The sequence below is a fragment of the Trichosurus vulpecula genome, chromosome 5 (genome assembly GCF_011100635.1).
Source record: "Trichosurus vulpecula isolate mTriVul1 chromosome 5, mTriVul1.pri, whole genome shotgun sequence".
Taxonomy (NCBI): Eukaryota; Metazoa; Chordata; class Mammalia; order Diprotodontia; family Phalangeridae; genus Trichosurus; species Trichosurus vulpecula.
This window is the reverse complement of record NC_050577.1, coordinates 97364329-97386941: the sequence shown is the minus strand read 5'-3', so window position 1 is coordinate 97386941 and position 22613 is coordinate 97364329. Positions and strand designations below refer to the sequence as shown.

At 38.5% G+C, this 22613-nt stretch overlaps 1 protein-coding gene across 1 annotated transcript in view; it reads left to right on the top strand.

Moving 5' to 3' along the window:
* LOC118850957 (contactin-associated protein-like 2) overlaps positions 1-22613 on the top strand; it is a 75408-nt gene that overhangs the window by 5544 nt on the left and 47251 nt on the right. Inside the window, exons 2-3 of the mRNA XM_036760568.1 lie at positions 2984-3093; positions 3165-3335. Of these exons, the coding sequence (XP_036616463.1) occupies positions 2984-3093; positions 3165-3335 (281 nt within the window). The remainder of the gene's footprint in view (positions 1-2983; positions 3094-3164; positions 3336-22613) is intronic.

Here is a 22613-nt window from a genome sequence, read left to right as displayed (position 1 = left end):
GGTCACCATATAACAGCGTGACTTGCAAAGCCACAGGTGGTATCTGTCCTTATTCAGTGAAATTCTACATAGCTGAAAGGAATAGTTATTCTGTTTACTTGGAGGGCTTTGTGAGTGGCAGAAAGGGTATTTTCTTGGTTCTTTTGCCATGGACTGAATAAGCAAGTGGCTCTAGGGAACAAAAACAAACATGTTTTAATATGGCTTCCAAATTCCCCCCTGGGCAGATGGACACACGGCCAGTCTCTACCTTAAAGGGCTTTCATTTTCTGGGGTTTCTGGACTTTTATTAGTCTGCCCACATCTATACCTTGCTTTTCAGGGTGGGGGGGAAAGTACTAAAATATTGATCTCCACTTACGAAACTCCTCTAGTGTCCTCTGTCTTCCAGTATCTTTAATCTTCTTTAGCCATTTAGGCTCCTAAAGAGAATGCTGTTTAAAAAAAAAAACTACTTTACAAGATTACTTATCAGTTTGCATGCTATATCTGTCCACCCATATACTTTACCCCAGTTGAATGTAAGTTGCTTGACAGCAAGAACTGTTTCTCATTTTGTCTTTCTGTGCTTGGCAAATGGCACAATGACTTTGGTGCAGTAGGATTGAGGTGGGAGAAAGCTAGAGTCCATACCTCAACCTAGGTTTTCTATATATTGTTCATAGAAATTATTTAATTTATAAACTCCTTCTGAAAAAACATGGAATGTTGCTGGGACTCCAAAGGGTAATGTGTCAGAAGGTAACATTCATTTGGAAATTTTATTCAGATGATGGTATGGTATCATGGAAAGAAGGAGGTTAAGATTCCGATACCAGGGCTGCTACTCTGTAAATGTGAATATAAGAATCAGACCAGTTTAGATCTAGAGCTAGAAGAGACATTCCAATTTAGCTCACTCATTTTACAGATGAAGAAACTAAGGCTTAATAACTTACCCAAAGTCACACAAGTTAAAGTGACAAAAAAAGGATTTGAACCCAAGGAATCTAGTGCTCTCACCATTGTACCACATTGCCTCTTATTTACTTTGTCACTCTGAATCTCAGTTTCTTCATTTATAAATTACAACTAATAATACTTGTACTTGTTAGCCCAAAGTGTTCACTTGACAATTAAATAACATATTAAATGTGATGTACTTCATAAAGTGAAAAAATTAATGTCATCTATTCTTGTCATGTAACTCACTTTGCCTCCCAGGTCTCTGAGATGTAAAATGAGTAGATTGGACTGAAGAGAACCACACAGGCTAGAGAAGTTGACTGTCCATGCTAGGGCATACTAAAGGACCTGATTTATACAGTCTTTGTTAGGCTGAGCAGTATCAAGGAAGGTAGGAATTAGTCAGTTTGGACAGGGGCTGTGGTAGGTAGAAGACACAGAGGTTGAGATGTCCAGGGCAGTGGATCAGAAAGAGCTAAGATTGAAGGAGTTCTGTGCTTGGGTAGATCATTAAGATAGATTACTGTGACAAAGGCTAGCATCCAACTGTATCTACACCCTAGAGGATACATGTGTCCAGGGGGGGTCTAGCCATTGGTATCCCTGTCCTCTTATTCATCATACTTGGTTTTGTATCCTTGAAATGTTGATGGTATTCAGATGGCTTTGTTCTCTAGGTGGAATTTTTTTTCGTTTTGTTGTTCTTGTTATTTTTATTATTATCATCACCATCACCATCACCATCATTGTCATTAGCTAGCAAAGCATTTTACTTGTATCATCACCTTTGATCCTCATTTGAACCCTGTGAAGTAGGTACTACTATCCGCATCTTACAGTTGAAAAAACTAAGGCCCAAAGAAGTTTACCTTGACCAAGGTGGTCTAGCTAATAAGATTCTGAAACACAATTTGAACTCAAGTTTAAATCTAATACTCTGGTCTGTTCATCAAATTATGATGGGCTTAATTCTTCTGAGGTCCAAACTTTTTTTTGGAAAGGCAATTGGTGTTAAGTGACTTGCCCAGAGTCACACAGATAGGAAGTGTCAAGTGTCTGAGGCCAGATTTGAACCAAGTTCCTTCTTATTCCAGGGCTGGTACTCTATCTACTGCACCACCTAGCTGCCTCTGAGGTCCAAAAATTTAATCCCCATCACATTCTGCCCCAGGCAATTTTTGTTTCTACTTTCAATGAGAGGTTCTCATTGTCTAATATGAATTAGGGCACCCTAGAGGATACATGTGTCCAGGGGGGCGGAGTCTAGTCATTGGTATCCCTGTCCTCTTATGCATCATACAATTAGTCTTCTAGAAACCCTATGGCTCCTGAAGCAAGGGTAAGGGCTGATCCCAGCAATGTGGTACCTGACCTCTAAAGGCCCTTCCAACTCTCAAATTGTATTTTTCATGATATAATAGCCAGTAATATTTTCCATTACTGACAGCTTTACTTAGCAAGTTTTTCAATGTTTCTCTGATGGACTTGGTCGTTTCATCCTGCCACCAATTCAATAGCAGCTACAACCGAGATTACTCAGTGCTTGAGGAATATCTCTAGGGACAAAGACAAACAAGAGTGGTGATACAGGAAACATAAATGTTTAATTTTGGGGTTTGTACTGAAGTATTTTACAAGAAATATTTGATATGAATAGAATTCATTTTAAGGCAAAACTTTCACATCGTGCATGTGTATTGGATTTTTTAAAAAAACATGGCTTAGGTGTGGATAGAAACTGTAAAAGAAAGCTAATAGCAATCGATGTGGGCAGACAGTGCACTCTTTGGAGGAAACATGCAGAGGAAACCTACTCTATAAATATAACAAATAATCAATAATGGTACAAATTGTGGATTTTGTATAGAATTTGAAGGCTTACCCTTCTGATTAAAATGACTTCCAAAGATTTCAGTGTGTAGTTTTGATATCGATCAGACCCCAAGAGGTGCAAATTAAACAAAGGATTTTGCCCTGCAAAAGTATGTTGAAAGCCAACTATCACTCTTCTGCAAAACATTTGTCATTTTCCCTTTAGAAAGTCAAAACTGTGTTTGCTTGTGAGATTTGGTGTCATCAGTGTTAAGAAAGATGAAGCAGAACGTGGGCTCCTTACTAATGGAGAAGATTTACTGGAGCTCCAAAAATGTACGTTACTTAGATCCTGGCTGTGTATAGCCCCCAAATTAAATAGATTGTCTTTTCCCTTCCTTCCATAGGGAACTACTGGAATGCTGCCTCATTCTTTACACCATCATCCTACCTTTACTTCTCCACTTTCCAAGGAGAAACAAGTGCTGACATCTCTTTCTACTTCAAAACTTCAGCAGCTGATGGAGTGTTTCTGGAGAATCTGGGGAATACAGATTTCATCAAACTTGAGCTGAAATGTGAGTTTATTCTGTTCAAAACCCCCATCAATAACCATGGGAAACAGTGTTGGTTGGGGGGGATGCCATCATTCTGGTTCTGTGCTTACAGAAAACTTGAAAAATACTTATTTTCAATCTCTGTGGAAACTCAAGTGATATTGAGGTCAAAGTGACTTAGCCACGTTAAGTTAAAGTGAAGAACCGGCATAACACTGTAAATAGATTTAAGAAAGGCTTGAGTTCATGTACCATCTCTGCCACATATTAGCTATGTGGCTAAGAGAAAGTCATTTAAACTCTTAGTGCTAAAGCAAATCTCTAAACTATAGGTGAACAATGAGGAAACCCAGGCTTGAGAAGGATAAAGTATTTGCTAGATGTCACAACAGGTACCAAACATCCAAGGCAGGATTTGAACCCAGGTCCTTTCACTCTAGAATCAGCTCTTTCTTCTGTACCACATTGCCTCTCAATCAACAGCAGTAGAGAGAGTTTTCCCAGAAGAAGTTCCTTGTGCTGTAAGCTTATGGATCTGGACCAAAATCCAAGCTCTAGTATGGTGCTAATAAAACAAAGATTTGATGGAAAATTATTTTCTACTGTACTGTTTTGGTGAATCCCAAGCCTGTCTGGGTGCTTCTGGATATCTGGAAGTATCTTGATATTGAGTCACTTCTGTCACAATGTACAATCACACAATCACATTTATTTCTCAAAACCCTCCATATTCAGAGGAGAAATGTGATGGTTCCCTTTTGCTTCTGAAATAAACTACAAAATCCTCAGATTGCTATTCAGAACCCTTCACAGGTTAGTTTCAGGTCATTTCAGTCATGTCCAACTCTTCATGACCTCATTTGGGGCTTCCTCAGCAAAGATACTGGAGTAGTTTGCTATTTCCTTCTCCAGCTCATTTTACAAATAAGGAACTGAGGCAAAAAGGGTTAAGTGACTTTCCCAGGGTCACACAGCTAGTAATTTGTTTCAGGCCAGATTTGAACTCAGGAAGATGAGTCTTCTTGACTTCAAACCTAGAATTCTATCCACTGTGCCACCTGGCTACCCCATTTATACATTCTCCATTCCAGTCAAATTAGAATCCTATCCATTGTGCAAATACTACATTCAATTCTCCTGCCTCCATTCCTTTTTATAAATGATCCTCCATCTCTGGAAGGTAGTCCTTTCTCAACTCTACCTTACTAATGAAAATCACTTTTTTATTCAAAACACAGTGGTTTTTTTTTTGTTCTGTGTTCAAAATACAGAGTGTAGTAGATAACATCCTGGGCGTGGGATGAGGAATCCTTCCTCAGACACTTACTAGCTATATAATCCTGGACAAGTCATTTAACCTGTCTGCCTCAGTTTCCTCATCTGCAAAATGGGAATGATAATTGAGCAGCTACCTCCCAGAGTTGTCGTGAGAATAAAACCATCTATGTAAAGTACCTTATGAAACTTAAAGAACTATCTAAATGTTTCCTATAGTTATTACTATTATTAAACAACCTGGGTTTTACCTCCTCTATGAAATCTGTCATAATTCCCTCAATCATTAGCACTTTCTCCATCTTGAAATCATCTTGCATTACATTGTATATGGCTGCATCCAACACTGCACACTAACAAGAGCCCTGACCTTGGAGTCCCCGGACCTGAGTCTCCATCCTATTTGTGCTGCTTCATATCTGTATGACCTTGAATACGTCTCTAACAACTCTCTGGACCAGAGTTTCTTCATGTGTGAAATGAGGAGGTTGACCAGATAGTGTCTCTGATCTTCCTAGCTCTCAATTTTTGCTCCTCAGGTGTGTCCACCACCACCAGCAGCAGCAGCAGCAGCACCACTACCACCACCATCATCACCATCCCAATAGGAAGTAAACCCCTTGAGAACAAAGACTTCTTACTTTTTCAGTTTTTGAATCTCTAGGCCCTAGCATAATTCCTTGCCCATGGCAGGCATTTGGTATTTGTTGAATTGTTGCATGAATTGATGCGTGAATTGTTGAATTCACTTAAAGCCAATTGCAAAGCTATCAAAATGGAAGTTAAAGGGGTAAAAAGCATTGAAAAAAATGAAAGTCAAGCACTGAAACTGAGATGTCAGAGAAGATTTTAGAGAGGAATTGGGGAAGGGCAATAGAAGAACAGGAAGAAAAGCAATTTAAAAGATAGTTTGAAAGTTACTGGAAAACAGAGTATGACTGATTAGTTTGTGGTCAATTCTTTTTTAACTATTTCTCATGGTTTTCGCCAACAAAATATGTATTTCTGCTAAAATAAGTGATTTTTTAAATGTCTCCGTGGAATGACTTTGAAATTAATCAAGTCAAAAGGATGGGCATAGAGACTAGAACTGGTACTGTGATTTCATTGGTACAGAGAATTTCCAGGTAGGGGAAACTTTCTACCATTGCAGATCAACTCTTTGTCTGAAAATTATCTATGAGAGCTCACTATAATGCTCAGTAGTCAGAGCCAGCCAGTATGTCAGAGACAGGACTTGAACCCAGATTTTTCTGATTCTGAGGTCAATTCTCTATCCAGAATTCCACCACTATTCAAGTGAGTCAAAAATCAAGTCATATACTCATCTTTTTATTATTGCAGAAAAAAATAGGTTAGGCTGGGAATAATGAACAATATTTTTTTTTCTTTTTCACAATTTAATGTCTTTATAAATAGGATCAAGGAATCTGTGTTTTCCCTGGTACGGGTACTCACTCAGCCAATGGAGCAATACAATCGCTGATAATAATAATTATAATCTCATTTATATTGTGCTTTAAGATTTCTAAAGTGTTTCACTAGTATTATCTCATTTGATCCTTACAACCCTGGAACGTAGGCACTATTTTTATCCCCATTTTAGAGACAGAGAAACTGATACAGAGAGAGGTTAAATGACTCACCCAGGGTCACGAGGCTCATAAGTACCTGAGGCCACATTTGAACTCAGTTCTTCCTGATTCTAACTCCTGTGTTTTTTCCACTGCAGTTGAGTCACTGGTCTTCTTAGTTTACTGTGGCTAAGAAAAAAAATTCTTCCCTCAGTAGGCCACCTTCTGATGATGCATTTCCTTACCATCATCCCTACCTAAACTGGGCTTTGGATGACAGTTGCCAAGCTAGTATTTGAAGCTTTTCTGGTTTAGTAGACCTTGCATTCCACTGACGTAGCTTTGGAGAACTAAGGGTCACGATGAGGCCTTGGAGTACTGGAGGTCCGATGGTGATGAGGCAGTTTTAAATTCCATCTGTTCAAATTGAAGGATAGGAGGAAATGAAGCCACTCTCTAAGAAGAAAAGATATTAGAAAGGGGTAAGGGGCACCATTTGAAAAGGATGTTTTGAAAAGAGTGGTAGAATAGAGAATAAAGGCAGAGGCCCTAAATAGGAAATGTAAGAAAGTCATATGTAAGGGGATAGATAGCACAGAAGGGATATAATCATAAAATAGAAATGAAAGGATTGGATTTTTAAAGGTTACATGAAATAAAAGAGTTGAGGCTAAACAGAGAGATTATGTGGCATGTGCTGCATAACAAGTTGTTGGCCAGAGCCGGCATAAGCCCAGCAGAAAATTCAGGGGAATAAAAGAATATGCTTGCACAAGGGAATTGTTCATTCAATCAGCAAACATTTGTTAAATGTCTACTGTGTGCCAGGTACTGTGATAAGTACTGGGGATACAAAAAGAGGCAAAAAACAGTCCCTGCTCTCTAGAATCTTACATTGTAATGAAGGAGATAACAAATATATACAAAGCAAAGGATATAAAGGATAAATAGGATATAATTAACCAAGGAAAGGCTGGAATTAAGAATGGTTGGGGAAGGCATTCAGTAGATGGTAGGATATTAGTTGAGATTTAAAGGAAGCCAGGAAGAGTTAAAAGAAGAAACACCTGATTTCTAACTTTAAAATAGTTTGGAGCTTTTTTTGGTTTGTTTTGGATCAGTACAAATTTATGTTGATGTTGGCAGAACTATAAATTTGGTTTGCTTATAAACTATAGATAGCACCTTGCTGGGGTGGGGAGGGAGGGGAGCGGGAAAGAGATGAAGAAAAAAAAAAAGGATGATAAACTTTAAAAGGATAAAGGCCCTGTAGGGTAACAGAGATCTCATGGCTACTCTTCCAAGTTTGTATCACGGTGCCACTTCCCATATATTTTGTGGACTGGCCAAACTGGTCTGGTCTCTAAGCCCTAAACCCTCTGTATTATCTGTCAGGCCCATCCCTTCATTTGTGCCATTCATTACACATTATTTGCCCTCCCCCTTTTTACCCATTGAAATCCTATTCATCCAACTGAAGACCAACTGAACCTTCACCTTTTCTGTGATGCTTTACCTGATCTCCCTAGTGAGTAATGCCCTTTCTTCTCAGTGACTTCACATTTTACTTTGTTTTGCCTCTTGCTAGTGCTAGATAGTATTGTGCATTATAGTTATCTGTGTTTATGTTTTATCCCTGAACTTGATTATAAATCTCACGAAGTTGGAAATTGTGTCTCACCTAAGTTTTATATTTATTCTGGTAAATAATAAATACTATAGGTGCTTAATAAATGTTTGTTGTGTGAACGGATGTAAATCAAAGAGAGGTACAGAGTGCTCTGACAGGTCTGAGAAGGGAATAATCACTTTTGGGAGTGGAGGTGAAATGGGAGAGGGAGCAGAGAATGATAGATAGGTAATTATGCATTTTGGTAATTCTATACATGTCCAGATAGGTATCCAGGTGGCAGACCTGGCATTCACATTGAATCTTAATGCATCACGTTCTTTCCTCTATACAGAGTTGCCTCTCAGTATGTGTACTATTATAAGTCACTGAAAAAACAGTTAAGAACAACAGAGTACCAGATTCAATATGTGTCTATCTGTCATCAGTAAACAGACAAAACTGTCTCATGCTGAACAGTAAAATCCAAATATGGAAAGATCACTCGATTTGAAGTCAATTCACTTTCTGAGCCTCTGTTTCCCCATTTTTAATGAGATAGTTGGATCAGATGCCCTTTTCAGCTCTAAATCTATGAACCCGCTACTGTTTTTGTTATGTCGTCTGTATCATGTAAGTCTGTGCTAGAGTTGTAATGATATTGGAGAGGGCCGAGGCAGTAGAGCATATGTTTACACTTGCAATTCCATAATAAAATCTTGTTCATTTCCCTTTATGAACCATCTAAAGAGATACTTTAAAAGGTTCCCCAGGCCTCTTGTAAGATGAAAAGTCTTTGACACACAGCTGCTGATCTCACCACATGTAAGACTCAGATTTTCATTTTATCCTATACCTAGATAATCCCTGCTTTACATTTAACCCAAGTTTGTGACATTCAAGGGACAAATCAGATTATCTGCTAGTCTATCCTTGAGGTTCCTAAAGCTGCTATGGCTATGAGGAGTTAAAATGTATTTTCAAAAGTTCTGTGAAATCAAGAATATCAGATGAAAAATCATTATTATATATCATTTCCATCGGAGTTCAGAAAAACACAAAGATAGTTGCCTTATGGGTAGAAATGTACATTTTGAGATTTAAGAAAAAGCTTTTCAGTGTAAATGATAAGAAGTGCTTTCATGAAGAACACAGTGATAAAATGCTGATAAGAGCATGGCTGGGGCTTTTGGCTGGCCCATTTATCAAGCACTCTCTGCTGACTCTTCCTTGTCAGGATCCATAGAGCAGTTGGCAGAGATGGAGAATTCTCTCCAGCCCATTTTCTTCTTTACATAGATCAGTAAATCTAAAGGACCTAATTGTTATCACTGCAGTCAGTGGACAACCAAGATGGTTCAGGAGGAGGTAGCTTTTGGTGTTAATGTTTTTGGATTTCTCTCCTTTTGCTTTTAACTCCTTATTTTTCCTGACCTCACCTTCTCTTAGGAGTTCAATTTTTATTTTCCTCCTTAGACTTCCCTCTCTAAAGTATGGTTTTAGCCTACATATTTTCCTATGATGACATTTCTCTTGATCATTTACATCGTGCCCTTCTGTCAAAGAGTCCAAAGCACACTGCATTTCTTACTAATGAGTTATATTCCAGTATGTTCATGACATTCATCTCCACATTTTAAAGAGTATAGGGGAATACACATGCACAGGCAAAAAAGAAATTATAATGATTCACATCCTCAATAACAGTTGCATTTAACACTTTCTCTTTCATAAGGATTTATATCCCAAATGCTTACTATTTACCATTTAGATGCAGTATTCTACTAAATGAAATAAATCAAGAGTAAGATCGATTGTATCACAGGTTTAGAAGGGACCTCAGAGGCAAACTAGTATAACCCCTTCATTTGTAGATGAGAGAAAATGTCCACAAAAGTTATGTTACTTGCTCAAGGTCACCCACATTAAATAATTCTCTTTTATCAACTACAAAACTACCACACAGTGATATTTTGTGTTAACTACAGAAGGTCATAAAACCAAGCAATGGTGGAACTACTGGATTCAACTCTAATCTTAGTGTCTTGAAATTGAAAGAGTTCTGACTGTCACACCAGGATTTCAGTGGCTTGTGAGTTAGGGAAGGTAAGGCAAAGCTGGAGGAATAAAGGGGCATATTAAAATCAAGGAAGTTTTCTCTTCTTCAGCTTAAACAAAACCAATTCCTTCAACCAATCCTCATGAAGAAGGATTATAAGTTCCTTCACCATAATGGTCATCCACTTCTAGACACATTACAGATTACCTTTCCTGAAATTTGGTTCCAGGAAGGTTTTTGCTTATTTTCTAAGAATTAATTAGATTGTTTTATAGCAAGTCTGCTGGTTCTTGGTATGGTTCTCATTTTTTAACCATACTCTTCTCTGTGCTTTAAGCTCCCTTTTCATTGCAGGCTTGAATGACTGGTCCTTGAAACACTTGACTTCCTCACATCAATAGTGCAACAATATCTCTACCAGTAATTGACATATGCTCTTTTTTTAGAAGCTACCTCTTTGGCACATTTCCATGGAGTAATATCCATTCTTAAAAGCCACAGATTGAAAATGCAACAAAAGACAACAATGAAATGTGTGTGACAAAAACTGAACGCTCAACTCAAAAGAGAACTCTGTGTGATTATATATGGAAGCCAGCCAGGTCTATCTGGTGAGTCATCATAAGTTAGCCTAGTAGTGCCTATGTACATTTATGCACACGCATACATAAACACATACACATGCGCACACACACACACACACACACACACACACACACAATCATCACTTTCCTGAAATGAAACCATATAAAAATTATCATTTGTCCCAAATAAATTCATGTGCCACTCTGGGAGTCAGGCGAACCATAGTCCTAGTTTTATTAATTAAGTTGTAGGGTATTATACCAATTTTGACTTCAGTTTCTTTATCTGTGCCGTGCAGAAGTTAAACTATGTGACCTTTAAGGATCCACCAGCTCTGACGTTCTATGATTCTATGAAAGATCTCCATTATTGAAACGCTGAAGCAAAAAGGTCAAAATTTGAACACCCAGTAGTTAAATACAATTTAGAATCAATGAGGGATATAGGCTGTCAGGAACAAGTATATTTCTTGGCAAGAATGACTTGAAAAAAATGTAAACTTAAAATTGAAATTGAAACATATTGGAAGTGGAAAGCAAATGCCATCTCAAGCCCTCCTCCTTCTGGTCCCTGCCCCAACATCTTCCCAGGACTATACTTTGCTACAAAAGGCAGCATTTTATTGGATTTAGTTCGGGTCTTAGATGGGTTCATTCATATCTAATCTCAAATATGTAATAGCTGTGTGACCATGCCCAATTGCTTTAGTTCTATGAGATTCAATTTTCTCATCTACAAAGTGAGAAGAATAATGCTTATAGTACTTCTCTCACACTGGCCGGTGTGAAACTCAAATGAGAGGAAGTATATAAAACACTCTGAAAACTTTAAAGTGTTATATAAATGTTAGTAATTATTTTTATTAAGTAGAAGAAATAGACCACTCCACCCTGAGTGCCAAACTGGTTGGATTTTTTTTATTGGTCCATTATGTAAATATTAGAATTTAACTATCCAGTTATATATAGTCGGCACTCTGGTTTTTGCAAAAGCAAATGTAATTCTTTTTCTTCCAACTTCTGCTGCACTGTGTAGCAGACTTTCATGTTGACAGAGACTTAACTAGGGTGGGGGCAGCCAAAGCTTTTCCCCAGAGCACCACATTTAAAGGATTCTGAAAGTACACACAGTCCTTGAGCAGGAAGAGCAGAGCACCTAGTTATCAAAAAGAATTAATTAAAAATAGGAAGCTACCAGATGGGCTGCTTTCTCACCCCAGTTGAGTGCCTTCCTGGTGCTCTAGATTTGAGGGTCTGTTTCATGTCTTTGTCCTAGGTGGGGTTTTTGCTGCCCCTGGTGGAAATATTGTGAGCTACAATTCTGCATGTGGACAAAGTTTCAGCCTTTCAGCTAGCAGGGCATCTCTAAGTCAGAACATTGGCACTTAGCTACACTTAGTTAGCAGTATACCCTGAAGAAACCCTTCAGGAGGATACACTCTTTTAGAAAGGAGAAGAAAGTTAAAAACATCCATTTCCAAGATGTATCCTTCTTCAAATGATTCTGAGGAATATTCAGAGGAAGATCCTGTAGAGTAAATCAAGGCTGATGAATCAGAAGAGTCGACAAATGGTAATCTACCTTCTGCTATTTCTGAACTAGAACAGCTCTGTATATTTAAAGCTTCTTACACTCATCTCCATGAGGAATGGAAAATTCCGCTTTCCTGTGCTATGATGCCTTTGTAAAGCAATGAGGACGAATCAGGACAAATTTCAAGTTAGTTATTCAGCTGAGTTTGGTGGCACCTGGTTCTTATTATCACTGTTGTTTTTCACCACGGTAAAGAAACTGATCATCAAGTTAAAATAATAAGCATTTATTAAGTGCCTAGTACTGGTGCTACATATTGTGGGTGTAGACAAAGGCAAAAAGAAAGCCCCTGCTATCAAGTAGCTGATAGTGTAATGCAGAAATTATATGCAAACTATGTGTAAACAATATAGAAAGGCTAAACTGGGGGTGGGGGAAGACATTACATTAAGGAAGATCAGGTAAGGCTTCTTGTGATTTGGGTTGGGACTTGAGGAAGCCATGTTGAGGAGAGAGAAAACTCCAGTAATGAGGGACAACCAGAGAAAATGCACAATTGGGAAATAGAGTATATTGTATGAGGAACAGAAAGGAGGCCAGTGTCACTGGACTACAGAGTAGTAAATGAGCATGAGTAAAATGAAAGAAGGAAGCTAAGAGGGAGCCAGGTTATGCCAGTCTGTATTTTATCCTAAAGGCAATAGAGACCCACTGAACAAGGGAGAAACATGGTGGAAACTGATGAGTTTGGCAGCTGAGTAGAAGAAGGATTGGAGAGAGGAGAGGAAAGATGCAGGAAGAACAATTGGAAGGCTACTTATAGTCCAGGTGAGAAGTTAAGCAAGAATGAAGAAGATGATTGTGATATGAGTGGAGAGAAGGAAACATAACAAAGATGTCTGTGTAAGTAGAAAAGTACCAAACTCTTGGAAGTGAATGGATATAAAGGATGAGTGAGAATGAGTGTAAAAGCTGACTCCTATGTTATGTTATGGACTTGAGTGACTGGAAGTAAGGTGGTACCCTGTATAGAAATAGGAAAGTTAAGAGGAAAGGAGGGTTTAGGGGGAATAATTAAAAAGTTCAGTTTGGGACCTGCTAGGTTTGATATGCCAATGAGACATTCAATGAGGAGGTTTTCAGCATGAAATTTGGGAATGCCTGGCTAGAGCTCAGAAGGGAGATGAGGGTCAGATGCGCAGATTTGGGTGTCATCTGCATAGAGATGATAGTTAAATTCATGGGAGTACTGAGAGATCCCAGAGAATGAAGGGAAAGGACCCAGGACAGAGCTTTAAGGTATACAAGGATAGATCATACATGATAATCTTGCAAAGGAAATAGAAGGATAGTTCAGACAGGTAAAAGAACAAAGAGAACACCTTGTAATGAAAACCCATTGAGGAAAGAATATCAAAAAATGGTGGTGGAAACCATTGTCAGATACTGTGTAGAAGTCAAGAAGGAGAAGGACTAAGAAAAGACTATTGGTTTTAGCAATAAAGAGCTCATTGGTGATGCTTGAACAAGCCATGTTAGCCAAGTGATGAAGATTGAAGCCCAATTGCAAATGACATTGAGTAAAGCCAAAGAAGTGGAGATGTTGAGCTTAGAGTGTAATTTATAGCAGTTTGTCTCTCAAAGATGGGAGAGATATAGGATGATAGCCTAAAGGAAGGGTTTTTTGTTTATACAAAGAATAAGGGAGAGTTAGGCATATTTATGGGCAATAGGGAAGGAGTTAATGCAAAACAAGAGACTGAAGTTGAGAAAGGCAAAGGGGATAATTGAAAGGGCGAGATTTCAGAGAAGACAGGAAATGTGTGACTTTTTTCCCTTTGCAATTTCTATCACTGTGATTTGTTTACGTTTTCCTACAAAGCCCTTTTCATCATACCTATGTGAGGAAGTTAGTACAATTGTTATATCCATTTTAAAGGTAAGAACATGAAAACTCACAGAGTTTGTGACTTGCCCAAGGTTACCCAACTAATAGATATCCAACCAGATATTAGAAGTGATCCAATCTCTCCTAATGACAATTTCACAATGCAAACATTCTCTATGTTAAACAGCCCTGTTTGCCCTCTAGTGACAGGAGACTCATGATCCTGTTTTACTGAGATTGCCCATTTCTTTTTCCTTTTTTTAAAACCACTGTAATGTTAGAATCTTTATGTTCTTATGCCAAGTAGTCCCTGCCAGTCTCTGACACTTCACAGAGAAGTCATTATCACTGAGTATATCCTCAAATAGGCAGATAAATATCTGCCCATTCTTTGTATCCTTCCAACCTGTCTACTATGGGCTTATCCATCTCTCCCCACAGGATTCCACGGGACTTATTAGCCACCCCACATATCTCTCTATTTATTTGTATTTGTTGCAAGGTAGGTATAGGATTCACTTAGTATATATTTCTACTCCATCTTTCTCTGGTGAAATTATATTCTGAGCAGGTCCAAAACTGTGCATGTCATAGGAACAAAGAATTTCAGAGTTGAAAGAGACCTCAGTAACCAACTAGTCCAACCTTTACCTGAAAAATAATTAACTTCTACAACATATTTGAAAAGCAGTCATATAGCTTTTGCATGAAGACCTCTTAGGAGGAACTGCCTCTCAAGATAGCTCATCCTCCTTTCCTATGACTGTAATGATTATGGCCAACCTTATTGTAGGAAGCCTCTTTGAGCTCAGTTTCTCTGGTCATCAGATACCCAACACTGCACTTAAAGCGTTTCCACTCTGTTGGCACCTCCTAGAATATATGAGAATAGCCTTCCAGAAATCAGACCCACCTCTACAACCTGATGAGGCATCAGAGTAAATATTATAATAGTAAATCCCTGCATACTGCTTCTCAGGGCAGATGATCTGTTAATGGTATCCAAGTCATTTCATAGAATGCCTCCATTGTACATGGTGCTATGTTACTATAAAGAAATGTTCTAATATTCCTGCATCATTTGTTTTTGCTTAGGGAAATTCATACCCGTACCCTTTCTTTTGTTCTGCCTCAACCTCATTGAATCATACCTTCTCTGAAGTACTTGTTTCTTGTTAGGATTAGCCAGAGCTTATGTTACATGGGCAGATTCTTTGAGAATTCAAAGTGCTCTCCACACAGTTTGAAGATATCAGAGTCAGTCAAGATTGGTGCCACAAGCTTCCCATGAAAAGATGTCTTAGAAAATCAGAAAGACCAAAACCTAAGGTTAAGTAACCTTCCTCACTATATCCAACCTGCATGAAAATAGGAGGCATCATTTCCCCCAAAAGGAGGAAGAAATCTAAGTTGATGAGATCATACTCTTAAATAATCAAAAATAGTTCACACTTACATAGCACTTTATAGTTACAAAATATTTTCACCTACATTACCTCAGTCAACCCTCAAAATAGCCCTGAGAGCTAAATAGTGAAAGTATTCTTTTTCATTATTTTATTTTTCAGTTAATAAGTGTTTATTTTCTCTCCCTCCTACTGCCCTCCTCCTCTCAGTGGTATCAGTGAGGAAATTGAGACACAAAGTGTGACATGCTGAAGGTCTTGTGACCAGTAGGCAAAGATAGGAACTAAAGTTTACTGCTCTTTCCATTCCTCCATCCTGCGTACTGGGATAATCCAAAAAAATCATAAGCTCTAGAGTCAGAGGGCTTGGGTTTGAATCCCACCTCTGACACTTATTACATCTGTGACCTTGGGCAAATAATTTAACCTCTCTGGGCTTCCATTTCCCCAAGAATAAAATAGGGAGGTTGGGTAGATGGACTCTAAGGTCATTTCCATCTCTAGATTTAGGATCCTATGAACCAAAAAAATCTAAAAGTGATGGACAGGAGAAGGAACTTGCCAACAAAAAATATGTGGATGCATAAGTTAGAAACTTAAAACAAAACTCCTGATGCATAAAAGGGCCACAACAATACCATAAAAGGAATCCTCAACCCTGGATAGGAGGCACCCCTGTTGTGGAAGTCTACATGATAAAGAAAAACAAATAAAAACAAAGAGTAACCGACTAGGAATCAAAGGACCCGAGTTCCAATTCTGTCTCTGCTGCTTAATGCCTGTATCATCTCGAACAAGTCACTTAAACTCTCTGGGCTTCAGCTTGCACATCTATAAAAAGAACATATTGGATTTGATGCCCTCTAAGGGTCCTTAAAACACACAGCTAGCTAAGTGGCACCCTGGAGAGAGTGCCAGGCCTGGAGTCAGGAAAATTCATCTTCCTGAGTTCAAATGTAGCCTCAGACACTTATTAGCTGTATGACCCCGGGCAAATACCTTAACCCTGTTTGCTTCAGTTTCCTCATCTGTTAAAGAAATGCTGGAGATTCACTCAAGTGTCTTTGCTAAGAAAATCCCAAATGGGGCTTCTAAGCTCAACTGAAACAATTCAGTAACAAGACACCTTTCTGGGCTACACTCATGGCTAAGATTCTCCAAGCTGCTGCAAGGATATCTGCAGTTCTGCAGAGTTCACATCACAAGGGTCATTGCTTAGCCCACCCCTACTGTTTCCAAGTGCTGGTCTTGGTTGGGGCAAGTTTTAAAATGAAGAACCCACATTTATACAACACCTAAACCTTCGAAGTTTAGAAAGCACTTTCTTTTCAGCATCCTATATGACATTATTCTTCATGGGCCCCATAAATACTTATGTTATTGTGTGCTATCATTTTCTGTTTTTATATCCTGCTTCCCCTAGACTGTGACCTCCTCCAGGAGTCTGGGACTATGTCTGGTATAAACTTTTATCACTGCCAAACCCTAACACCATGCTCTGCACATAGCAGGTGCCTAATAAATGCTTGTTAAATCTGAAAGATGAATTTGGTCATTTGAGTTATCCCCATCTTACTGATGGAGAAATTTAAGCACAGAGATATTGCTGCTTGCCTATGGTCATTTATTTCGTTTAGTCATTTTTCAATTGTGTCCAATTCTATATGAACACTTGTGGAGTTTTCTTGGCAAAGATACTGAAGGAGTTCACCATTTCCTTCTCTAGCTCATTTTACTGATAAGGAACCTGAGGCAAATAGGGTTAAGTGACTTGCCTAAGGTGACACAGCAAGCAAGTATCTGAAACAGATTTGAACGCGGGTCTTCCTGACTCTAGGCCTGGTGCTTGATCAACTATGCTACCTAGCTGTCCTATGGTCATACAGTTAGCAAATATCAAAACTAGGCTCAAAGATCCCAAGAGAGGATTAGAGATTTGGAGCTATGGTTAAGAGATTGTGCTTTACAATGGAAGAAAATGGAGCCCAAAGTGTTGGAAGTGACTTGCTCCATAGTCATACAACTAGTCTATGCCAGAGCTACAATTCAGATATATGTCTTCTGACTCCACATTCAGTATTCTTTCCCCAGCCGTTGCATGCTGCCTCTCCAGGTGCCAGGGAAGTCTTCGATTCAAGTTAGAGTAAGTTACTGTACCATTACTAACATTGGAGAAATGATTCAGGCTAAGGCTGGCCCTTGGGACCAATTAATTCAAAACCTGTGAGATACAGATTGAAGAAATCAGGGGGTGGTGTTGAACTTAAATATAGACAGTGATGGGTTGATTTCTTGAAATTGCTGGAAACCAGGGAATAACTCAAATAGTTACAGACAACTATGTTCTCAGTGTAGTCCTGCTTTACCAAGCTGTCGGGAAAACACCATGATTAAAGCCTAAAATATAAACATAAAACATAAAGTCAGCGGGATGCAAGGAGAAAAACTCCTAAGAACATATTACAAGTGAGGATCCAGGGGAAACACACCATCTTGAACAAAAGAGGTACTGATTTTTAGTATCTATCTTGAGAGGAGAATAATAGACCCAAAAAAGATAGAAAATACAAGAGGAAATGAAATCATACAACTTAGCATTCCCTAATTTGGTATGCAGAGTTGTCCCCTCAGGACACAGACCTTGGGGTTTCAGTATATAATTATATTCTTTTGATATGTCTTCTGAAAGAGTTGGAGGGAAAACTTGTTTGCATATCCACTGTTCCATCCATTGCACCAGTTTTCTTTCTCCTATAGCCCATCTCTGGCTTGCAAACAAGTTTGCAACCCCAAAGTTAATTTCTAAGTTATTTGTTTAGAAATCAAGTCCTGTTTTCATGGACAATATGATTTAACCAAAGGAATATGGGACTTTGAAGTCAGATACCCTGTGTTGGAGTCTCAGTACCAGGGTCCCCTCAGTAGTGACTGCCAGAGTCCTATCATCTCTGATGAAGACACACTTCATTTTGATTCAGTAAATATTATTAAGTTCCTGCTATGTACCAGATTGGTGGTGGTTGTCCTTCACTCTCAAAGAGGACCAAAATGACTTGATTAAAGTGAAGTATAGTGTGTCCAACCGTGGCTAATCAGACCAAAATGAGCTCAGAATGCTCTACCACGGATCAGCCACAAATAGTCCTTGTGAACGTTTGGGGTGGGTTCTCAAAATCTGCATGTCTTGCATGTCTTTTGAGCTACTTCAATTCTGCCTCACTCATAGAGCATAGCACCTTCTTTGACGAGGGTATGCCTTGAGAAGTGTCCTTGTATCACTCGTTCTGACCACCATGTCAGTGTTTGCCTATATACCAGATACTTGCTAGGTGTTGGGGGACAGAAATTAAACTGTACCTTTCCCCACGAAGTTTATGTTATATGGTTCCTGGAATTACCTGGTTCAATAATAAGAGCTAAGTACAGTAAACCCAATGTTCATCTTCAGCAGTAATGTGTACTGCCTCCCTCCTGGAAGGTACTCTGAGGGTGACAATTTAGCTCCTAGAGAGCTAACTGCTACTTCTGTCATGTTTCTGTTCCTTTTGCATGCCTTTACACCAAGAATTTGGTGCTGATTACTCTACAACGATTCTATCCCCCATCCACTGGTTCCCCTTCCTTGTTTTGTCCATAGTTGGCTACATTGTTGATTCCATTACGAAGCAGGCTGTGTACTATACGGATTCAGTTGGACTACTAAAAATGAATAGGCATCCTGAATGCATCCAGACTAGGCATCTCCTCCAACCCACAGTGCTCTGGATACTAAGCATCAATTCCCCTCCTACACTTTTGGCAGAAAAAAATATAAAAACTTCAGGAGCTTTTCCTCTTAATTACTATGTTGGGAAGCTAACAAAGCATCCATCTCAGGGCTTTCCACCAGAAGATATTGTCAAAAACATCTCCTCTTGGCTTTGTGAGATAGCTCAATCATCACCCACCAAGCCCTTTGGCGCATCTGCAATCCCAGGCAGTTTGCAGTAGAGTGGGATGCACGTGACTTTCCCAAGGAGACACATAATACAAAGAAGCCCAGCCACCTTCCCCAAAGCTACTTTGCTTCAGTACCTATGTCTCACCTATTCCCTATGTCACTTTTTCTCCTTTCTCTCAACAAGGTTGGCTCTAAATTCAGCAGCCAATATAGAGTGCTTTTCTTGGGATTTTGATTGAGCGACAGGAGAGAGAAGTAAGAGGATAGATTGAAGAAATGGCAGGATTAAGCTAAGGGTTTGTTTTTGTCTTTTATCCAGGTAGGTATTACAGTTGACATAGCACTGGACCTGTAGTCAGTCCTGTCTCAAACACTTAATGAGCTATGAAATCACGGGCAAGTCACTTAACCTCTCTCAGCCTCAGTTTCTCAGTTTTCTCATCAATAAAATCAGAATAATAATAGCTCCTACCTCCTAGAGTTATTCTGAAGATCAAATGAGATGATGAACTTGTTTTGTACTTTACAAACCTTAAAGCATTTTTTAAATGCTAACTTTTTTAAGCATGGAGGAAACAAGCATGCTTATTGATGGGAAGGAGAGAAACAATAGAGAGACTGAATATGAGAGAGGATCAAAGTGTTACAAATAAAGGAATGAATTTAGGAACACACCAGGAATTAAGGGCGTAATGGAGTCTTCCACTCCCACAAGCAGAAGGGCAGGCTACCTTTCTTTCTGAGACTAGAGAAAAGGAAGAGAGTAGTTGTTTAAGCCATGATGGGGGAAAAGCAAGAAAAATAAAGGAAGTTTTTAAAAGTATGCTTCTATGTGCCCTCAGAGTTCATCAGTTCTCTCTCTCTGGAGCAGTAAAACATTTTTCATCATGGATCATTTGGAATTGTCTTGGATCATTTTCTTGATCAGAGTAACTAAATCTTTCATAGTTGATTATAGTTACAATATTGCCGTTGTACAATGGTGTACATTATTGTACAATGTTCTCCTGGTTCTGTTCACTTTACTTAGCATCAGTTCACATAAGTCTTCTAGGTTTTTGTGAAATGATCAGGCTCATCTTTTCTTATAGCACAAGAGTATTCCATCATAATCATAGACCACAGTTTTTTCAGCCATTTCCTAATGGATAGGCACCTGCTGTAAGTATTTTTGTACATATAGGCCCTTTTCCCTTTTCTTTGATCTCTTTCAGATACAAGTGCATGTATAATTTTATAGCTCTTTGGACACAGTTCCAAATTGTTCTATAGAATGGTTAGACCACTTCGCGACTTGGCCAATAATACATTAATGTTCTTATTTTTCTACATCCCGCCGCCAAAAGTTGTCATTTTCCTTTTCTATTATGTTAGCCAATTTGATAGGTGGGAGGTGGTATCTTAGAAATGTTTTAATTTGCATTTCTCTAATCAATAGTGATTTTTAGAGCATTTTTTCAAGTAACTATTGTTAGATTTAACTTATTCTTTTGAAAATTGTTCATATCCTTTAATCATTTGTCAATTGGTCGATGGCTCTTATTTTAATAAATCTGGTTCAGTTTTCTCTATTTTGGGGAAATGAGGCTTATATCAGAGACACTTGCTGTAAATTGTTTTTCCTAATTTTCCACTTTCCTTTAAATTTTGGTTGCATTGGTTTTGTTTGTGTGAAAACTTTTGCATTTCATATACTCAAAATTATCTATTTTACTTTCCATGCTTCTCTCTCTCTCTCTCTCTTGTTGATCTCTTTTAATCTCTTCCCTAATTTACTTATATCAGCCTTTACGTCTAGACTATTTACCCATTTTGACCTTATTGTGAGATGTTTGTCAATGCCTGTTTCTGCCAAACTGCTTTCCAGTTTTTGCAGCAACTTTTATCAAATGGTTCTTGTCACAAAGGCTTGTATTTGGGGACTTGTCAAATACCAGGTGATTATGGTCATTTATTACTGTATATTGTCTATCAAATACATTCCACCGATCAACCACTCTATTTCTTTACCAGTACCAGATAGTTTTGATGATTACTCTTTTGTAATATAGTTTGAAATCTGGTACTGCTCGTCTGCCTTACTTCCCATCTTTTTTTCATTGATTCTCTTGATATTCTTCACCTTTTGTTCTTCCAGATGAATTTTGTTATTATTTGTCTAGTTCTATAAAATAATTCTTTGATAGTTTGATTGGTATGGCACTGAGGAGAGTAGTGTTAAAAAAAAAGTGGTCTACATAGTGAACTCTTTATCTCCCTTTCTCCGTATCTCAGAAGTGTTCTATATCTTTGCCCGTCACTTTACTTCCCTGAGTGTCAGTTACCTCATCTATAAAATGGGGATGATAATACATGAACGTCCAACCTTATGGGATGTTATGAGAAATATGTTCAATAAAATATAAAGGGATATATGTGAGTTACCATTACATATATTTGTTTACCATCACGTGGCTAGTTAATGTTGGAGCCAGGTGCAATCATAATCATGGAGGTCAGAGAGTTGGGCTATTGGAACAAATAGACAGCAACTCCTGCCAGTGGTCCTAAGAACGGCATCAGAATTTCTCATCTCTGAAGGCTATCTATAGGTAGCATATAAAGGAAGAGAGAAGCTAAAGATTTAAGCAGACTTTCCTAAAATGGTCCTTATAATACAGGAGGGATGGGTTAAAGGACGCAAATAATGAGTTTCTTTTAGCTATTTCCTTGCCTTCAACACATTTCTTAACCCCTTGGAATTGATTTCTTAGGGAGATGGAAAATCATTTTTTAATGTTCACTGTGTTAAAGTGATATGAAGAAGTTTTTTTTCTGAAAAACTAATCTATCTACTCCTAAGTGGCCATAGTTGGATCACCGTTCTCTCTTTTCTAGAATGCTTCTACGAGGTAGCTAAAATAATTTTCTTAAAACACAGTCTGAACATTCAGCTTCTTTGCTCAAAATTCTTCAATCTTTCCCTATGGACCTCTAAATAAAATTCAAGCAAACCGTGGATGCCCTTGAGGTTGTGTCCTGGGCCATCTTCTTTTCTCTCTTAGTCATCCTGATCAATATCTTGCCACTGGACCCAGATGGCTCCAGAGGAGAAAGTGAGGCTGGTGACTTTGCATGGCCCTCCTTCACTTAAATCCAATTCATTTGGAAGTCATGGTCTTGATGTCATGGTCCTCTTCAAGAACAAAGAACAAACAACAATGCTCTAAATAATCCCATCAGATCCCATGATTATAGTTATTTTCTCAAAGCAGAGACCTCTCAAAGGGATATACCTAGCTCTAATCTCTGTCTTATAGTTCTCCACCATCAACTGTTCCCTGGACATTTCCAACTGGATATCACATAGACACTTCAAACTCAACATGTCCAAAGTGGAACTCATCATTTCTCCTAAATACCTTTGCTGTGTTCCACACTTCGCTATTTC